The sequence below is a fragment of the Nestor notabilis genome, unplaced genomic scaffold (assembly GCF_000696875.1).
Source record: "Nestor notabilis isolate BGI_N333 unplaced genomic scaffold, ASM69687v1 scaffold30861, whole genome shotgun sequence".
Classification (NCBI taxonomy): Eukaryota; Metazoa; Chordata; class Aves; order Psittaciformes; family Psittacidae; genus Nestor; species Nestor notabilis.
In genome coordinates, this window is record NW_009915663.1 from 1 (window position 1) to 7680 (window position 7680).

General features: G+C 40.4%; 1 protein-coding gene across 1 annotated transcript; it reads left to right on the forward strand.

Annotated features, from left to right (window-relative positions):
- Positions 1–17: 17 nt before the first annotated feature.
- GHSR (growth hormone secretagogue receptor) lies at positions 18–4159 on the forward strand. The gene is made up of 2 exons (XM_010024260.1): positions 18–736; positions 3709–4159. Exons 1-2 carry the CDS (start codon positions 127–129, stop codon positions 4011–4013), a joined length of 915 nt encoding a protein of 304 aa, XP_010022562.1. The 5' UTR covers positions 18–126; the 3' UTR covers positions 4014–4159.
- Positions 4160–7680: the final 3521 nt, after the last annotated feature.

A 7680-nucleotide genomic window follows, 5' to 3' on the forward strand; every position in this document is an offset into this window, starting at 1 on the left:
GGCGGCCGCGACGCGGAGAACCGGACGGGCAGCGAGCCACCGCTGCACCTCTTCCCCGCACCCGTGCTTACAGGCATCACAGTCGCCTGCATCCTCCTCTTCGTCATCGGGATCATCGGCAACCTCATGACCATGCTGGTGGTGTTGCGGTTCCGGGACATGAGGACCACCACCAACTTCTACCTGTCCAGCATGGCCTTCTCCGACCTGCTCATCTTTCTCTGCATGCCCCTGGACCTCTTCCGCCTCTGGCAGTACCGGCCCTGGAATTTTGGGGACCTCCTCTGCAAGCTCTTCCAGTTCATCAGCGAGAGCTGCACCTACTCCACCATCCTCAACATCACAGCCCTCAGCGTGGAGCGGTATGTTGCCATCTGCTTCCCCCTCCGAGCTAAAGTGATCATCACCAAGGGGAAGGTCAAGCTGGTCATCCTTTTCCTCTGGGCCATCTCCTTCATTAGCGCCGGACCCATCTTCATCTTGGTGGGGGTCGAGCACGAGAACGGCACGAACCCCCTGAGCACCAATGAGTGCCGAGCCACGGAGTATGCCATCCGCTCGGGTCTCCTCACCATCATGGTCTGGACCTCCAGCATCTTCTTTTTCCTGCCTGTGTTTTGCCTGACCGTGCTGTACAGCCTTATTGGGAGGAAGCTCTGGAGGAGAAAGAGAAAGAACATTGGTCCAAACACTGTCATCAGGGATAAGAACAACAAGCAAAGTGTGAAAATGTTAGGTATGACTCTTCTTGCTCTGTTTTTCCAAAGGATGCATGTGCTTGTGTCTCTCTGTGTGTGTGTGAGAGAGAGAAATACTGAGAGCAGTCTGGTAGTTCTTTATAGTTGCTTCCAAAGGAAAGCATTTATTGAAAATGTTTCATACAAAGTACTACACTTCAATGTAGTGTAGAATAACTCTTCTCTTTATGGTTTGAGCTGAAGACTCTCAAACAGTTAAACGTTAATAACAATCACTGACAAGGACAAACATTACAGTTATAATTAGCTAGTGCCCTGGAGATTCTTTAACATTTTTCCTTTTTGGTTGTGGGTACCAATGTTATTTACAGAAAGATAGTTTATTTGATCTTTAAACAAAACGAAACCTTTCTCAAACCACAAAGTTGAGCTGCAGACTAAGCAAGCAGGATATGATGTGCATTTAGTTTCATATGCAGGGTGCTGAGGTTTTAGCAAATTGGGGTTGTTTTCATAAGCTTACATGGCCATGCTAGTAAAATGAATCTGCCTTTTTATATTAGCAAAACACCAGGATGTGCTGAACAGGGAGCACTGCCCCTCCTTTGAGGTCTGTGATCCTGTAAATTCTCACTGACTTTAAGAAAACAGGATCAAGATGACAGACACTGTCATTCCTAACTTTGTATATTGACATTGCTGAACAGCTTAAACAACAGTCATTGCTGGCGCATGGAAACACAAATTTTAACATATTAACTCAGTGCACTTTGTGGAGTTCAATGCACAAAACCAAAAAGTTGTTCTGCAGTTTAGTGCCTGAAAACTGCAGAATCCTTCTGCTGCTGAGTCCTTTTATTGAAGCAAAAGTTCTTTGCAGCGCAAGTCATCCCATGGATTTCAGTAGCAGTGAGATGCTTTATGTGAAGAAGGTTTCATGGGCAGCACAGCTCTGCTGTGCTCATTTCAGCTGTGTTGAATTGATGGGCTAATAAGCTAGACGAAAAGGTGGCAGTGTGTCCTAAGTACCTTAAATACTAAATGGGAGCCTAACTGATTTTTTTGTTCATGTCCTACTTTATTATTGTGCAATAGCAGGAAAAATAATAAACCCCACAGCATTCTTTGTGCCCTTTCAGCTACATTTTATGATCAATAGAATTACTTCAGTCTGATGTGACCTTGGAAGTAATTCATCATTTACACTTCTAGAGTTTCAGGATCATGCATGTCTACTTACAATAAGTAAATTACTAGCATATATTACTACCATGTTTAAATTTCTACATACTTAACCATAACGAATTTTGAAATGATAACTGTTTATTTCTGCCCTGAAGCATTGCCACAAGAATTATAATATTTCCAACACCTTTTTTTTTTTTTTTTTTTTTTTATTTTAACTTTTACGAGGTCTGAAAACAGCAAGACAGTGGTAAGACTGTCCTCTGACAGGGAGCCAATATTCTCTAAAGGATAACAGTCTGGTGGAAAGAAATTAGTAAGAGCTCGGAACAAGCAGATGCTCAATACAGTCTGCTCTCACTGGTGTTAATGTTCTGCATGGAACATCAAGTAAATGGGATTAGCATCAACAACTCTTCTAAATTGCAGAGAAAGGTTATGCTTCTAGGTCCTTAATTAAACATCTAAACATACAGTTGCAAAGAAGTTACCATACCCAGTTCCTATTGAATTCAAGGTGATTCTGTATACATGAAGATCAAACTGTCAAAAGCCTGGCTAAGAATATACATGCCTACATATGAAAATATTGACTATGCTTAAAATCCTGTTCATAATGACCATCACAGTAGTATTCATTACATGGATTAAGCTTCACTTGTGAGCAAGGGAGGCATTATCTGAATTCTGTAAGTAAAGATACTGAGGAAAAAATTGAAGTGCTTGGCTCAGGAAGATGCAGAGCTGAAAAACATACTCTGAAGCTCAGCCCTGTGCTTTCTAGTCCACCATAAGTCCTGCATAAACGTCCATTTGAACTTGGCAATGCTTGTTCAGGAAGTTGTTGTGGAAAGGTGCCTATAATAATTCCTCTTAGCTCTTTGAATTTCATTATCTGCTGGGACTTGACGTGAGAGCAGGATTGTTAACATGACAGAACAGGTTAACCAGTGAAAATTACTTAAGAATGTCAAAAACACCTTGCTCTAATTTTCTGGGTTTTCTCTCTCTGATATATCAATAGATACTCAGGCAATGTGAAAAATAAGAAAGACCGATAACACACAGGAAATAAACAGAAGATGTTTCCCTTTCTCTAGTGTGGAAATTCAAATGGGCTACTGTTCAAAGCTACACACATTCCTATTGTTCTACATACGTTATTGTTACATATAAATGCAATCATAGTGATAGTGTAATACTACAGATATACTACATAACTATGAAGTATACATATATTTAATTTTACTCTTATTGGAGTAACTCATGTTCCAAAAAATGGATGAACTGAAGGGGTGGGTGCACCACTTTTCTGTTCTTACCTTGGCACACGTGCTCTAGAAGTCTGCATTCTGGTGGTTTGTTTTATTTTTGGGCCTTTGCCTTAAATAATTTTGCTTCCCAGTGATTACGTTCTTTGTTATAAACCACAGAGTTGAGTCTATCACATCATACATAATTTTCTTTTGTTAAACACTGCAGATGATAGATTATTATACTGGTTTTGTCACCATTTTGATTCTTTAATTCTCTATTTATGAAAACTTAAGTTTTATAGGTTGGAAGTGTGCTACATCAGATTAGTTATGCAATACACAGGTGGTCTGTTTAGATCTGATCAATATGTATTAAGTATTGCTAATTTATACTCTCAGAGAAGGTTTTGAGAGACACAAACCTGAAAACTTATGGGATGCATTTTCAAACTTTGCGATTAATTTTGTATAGAAATAGAATTTTGAAGTAGAATTTTAAAATAGAATTTTAATCACCCATATTTTAATACTCTTTCTTAACACAATTTCTTCTGCTGTTTTTATTTTAGTTGTGGTGGTATTTGCTTTCATACTCTGCTGGTTGCCTTTTCACGTAGGACGATACTTATTTTCCAAATCCTTTGAAGCTGGATCCTTGGAGATAGCAGTGATCAGCCAGTACTGCAATTTGGTGTCCTTTGTCCTCTTCTACTTTAGTGCAGCCATCAACCCCATCCTCTACAACATCATGTCAAAGAAGTACCGAGTCGCCGCTTGCCGCCTGTTTGGACTAAAACCCCTTCCAAAGAAAAGACTCTCCAGCAAAAAGCAAGAAAGTTTGCATGTTTGGACAGAACCAAGTGTTATCACATGACACCTGATTTCCAGCACTGGAGCATCACTTACCCATGTTTCCCAGAAAGCCATAACAAAAGAGAAAGAAACACGAATTGAAACTCTAAAGTTGTACTTCTGTCACCATCTGGATTTGCTGAAAGATGTAATGTCAGCAGTTAAAGATAAAAAACCAAACCAAACCAAAAACCTAAACAACAAAATCATCAAAAACCTAAATTTCGAGACCATAAAAGGAGACACATGATTACAGAATTTGGCAACACACAAGTATAATTTTTGTGCTACTTTTTCCCGTATGATTTTTTTAATGCTGGCTTTAGCAGGAGAGCTAGGCTTTACCGTCCTTAACAGATGAACTTAGTACAGTCCACTTGAGAGTCTGTGTGGCTTCAGTAGCAGCTAATTTGAGATTGATTTTTCCAGAGTTAAGTTTACTTTTGCTAAAAATTTTGCTAGCATATAACCATATAACCAGACACTACAGAGAGAAAACTGAATGGCCTTTTTGGAGTAGAGAACACAGAATTTGATACACTTTTCATAATCTTGATTTTTAAATAAATACTTTTCTCTGGATGAGGAAAATGATTTCTGAAGAAAAGAAGAAGTAGTAAAATAGATAAAAATAAACAACCTTCATGTCATATCTGAGTAGAAAGGAAAAAAAAATGCCCTCACAGAGTGGCTTAGACCATGACTGTACTGAAATATCTGTTTTAAGTATGTATCAGAGGGACAAGGACAGTGCTGATTTGAGGACTGCAGTGATGCTATAAAAATATGGAATGCAATCTCCCACCAAAGTTCTTTAGTTTTGTTTTTGTTATTTTTTTACTAGTTGAATCATCTGTACTCATTCTATTCAGCTTGTCTGTGATTGACTTGATGTGTTTGAACTTGGAAGCTTTTAGTTGTTTTGATATTTGTAATGATTCTGTGACTACTTGTCCCTATGCTGTGCACTACTTTACACCCAAAGTTTGTTGAGGACAGGTCTCCTGCCTATAAACCCCCACTTGTTTCTGTCTAAAGTGTATGAGGCAGTTAGCAGTACCACGTTTCCCCATAAAGCTCTGTGTGCACTTGTACTAGTTTGCTGCAGTATTAAACTAAGAACATTTTTTTAACCAACGTGACCTGACAAAGTAATAGAAAAATCTGCATTAGAAGACACAGGCAGGCATATTCTCATACTTCCTCCATAAAAATCTTAAATGCAATTGATTTTTATAACTGAAGTATGCCATTAAAAGGCAAACCAGAAAACTTTCCATCCTTTATGTTAATAAGTATGTCTTATATTGCATCTATTGTCACACCAACACATAGATTTTGTGGACCAGGTAATACAGAGCATGCATGTGCAAAAGCAGCTTTCTGTTTCCTTTGTTCTAGTATTTATTACCAGCTGGTCCACAACGGATTCTCCCTAAAGAATTGTCTGTTAGCAAAAGTCCTGTTGCCTTCAAATTCCTATTAACACTGACAGGCCGTTTTCCACCTGTTACACCTGCAGCTGACGGTATTGCTCAGGTGTAACTCAAAATAGAATTTGGCCTTTTCTGTAAATACTGCATCTTTTATACCATCTTTTATACCTGGCTTTGCTACGGCCAGGGGGCTGATTGCTGCTCTTCAGTGTGGTGCCTGAGCCTGTCTTGCTCCCCACTCCAGCACTCACAGACAGCATAGGTTTGATGTATGCAAACCTACAAATTAAGGGACAAATAAGCAGCAGTGCTATAGGATCATTTAATCTCTAATCACACCTGTCTTGTTACCGATGTTGTTCTCTCACTCACTGACCAACAGACAGATCTGATGGCAGATGTCATGCAACTCAGGGAAACAAGAAATTTTGGAATCTTGAAAAGATTTGAAGATGTGAACTCACTTATAACATGTCTCTGTAAATGAACCAGTCACAACACCTAGTGTCACGTGTTTCAAATCTCAGCTGTGCCTGTGGTATTAAATGTGAACAAAATAAGAAATAAAGTGATGGGACCCTTTATAGACCTACCTGGTTGTTGGTAGTGGAGGATCTGGTGTATGATTTCACACAGGCTGGAGAAGCAAGTCGCCGTCAGGTTCACTCAGCACTGCCACACACCACTCCTCGCCATGTGGGAGCTGGGCACAGTGCCGGGTGCTGCAGGACTGGCAGCAGGCAGGGCAGGCACCCACAGCATTGGGATGGGGCATGGAATGGTTACCAGCGTCATACACAGCCTGCAAGACTTCACAGGCTTGCTCTGTTCCCTGCAAGTAAAACCCGTGTCTCAGTTAGTTATAGGAAGAGATTCTGCGTGGCCAGAATGGTCCCACAGAGGCTTTTACCTAGCAGAGAAGCTGCATCGTTGGGTTTCAGTTTTTTTCCCAAACCTGCGTAACTAACTTCATCAGGCTATAGGTTTTTTGGGTGGGGGTAATTGGTTTTTTTGGGTATTTTTTGGTGCCTTTTTTTTTTTTTTTTTTTTTACCAGGAAAGCTGTAACATTAATGCCCATGAAAGCCCTGTGTACACACATTTAATTTCTGCATATAGACTATAATGATACTAATAATTTCATTCAACCCAACACTGGAAGGCAGGACAGGACTTTTTCTGTCTTATTTAGGAAATGGACTTATTTCTGCAAGTCATTGAACATTTGGCCAAATCTAACAAAACACACACATAAAAGAAGACTAGCCACCTTCATGATTCTTGCATAAGCAGGAAAATACTGTGGATCTAGCAGGGAACATTCAAGCATTTAATACATGCTGTAGCTGTTCTATATCATCCATTAGTTTTGCTTTCCTCAGTACTGAAACTTTTCCATATAGAAATGCTAAAGCCAGTGGAGTCACACCAGCATGCATTAACTCCGGATGGTGAATAGGGTCTGCTTCCTCCAACAGGTTCCTATGCATGCTTTTTATATGGAAAACGAGAAGAAAAGATATCACCTGGATAACCTTCTCTTCTGCATCACAAAATCAGCTATTGTCAGATGCCTCCAGAAAGATATATACCTCCCCACTAGAACTGTTGGATGAATCCACAATGCTTGCCTCAAGGTTTATTGCCCAAGTTGTGAGAAATAACTTCATTGGGAATGAAAGTGCAGTCAAGATTTCAATAGCATTTTTTACCAAAGAGCTGCTACCTGAATTCAGTCCAAGATAGGTGTCATGGATTTGTCTCAGGTAGTAACACAGGGCGAGGTTCCTCCTGCCTTGTCTTTACCAGGACTTTCAAAGGCAGAGCAGATGCTGTAGGCAGAGAGTGCAGTGGCAAACAACCCACGCTGGCAAAAGCAATGCTGACGCTGGTTTAGCCATCCATCTCACCTACTGCACTTGCTCGGTGTCCACAGTGTAGACTATCCTGGAAAATATCTTCTAGCAGAGACAAAAAGCATTTCTCCTCTGTTTCCCAGGGCTTTTCTGCAGCACTTCATGTTCCTGGCACCTTCTCCCTATCTGAAAGAGCATAGGTGCCTCCCCCACCCTCTTTTGGATCTGGATATGGCTTTTGAGATCTGTTTTACATGCAGAGAAGACAAGAGCCCATGCAGGCACTGGGCTATTTGTTAAATGTGGCAGACTGGATAGCTCCGCAGCACGATTTCCTATTGAACCATAGGCTGCATTTCTGGAAACTCTTCCCTGCAGAAACAAAGTTAGCCAGTTCT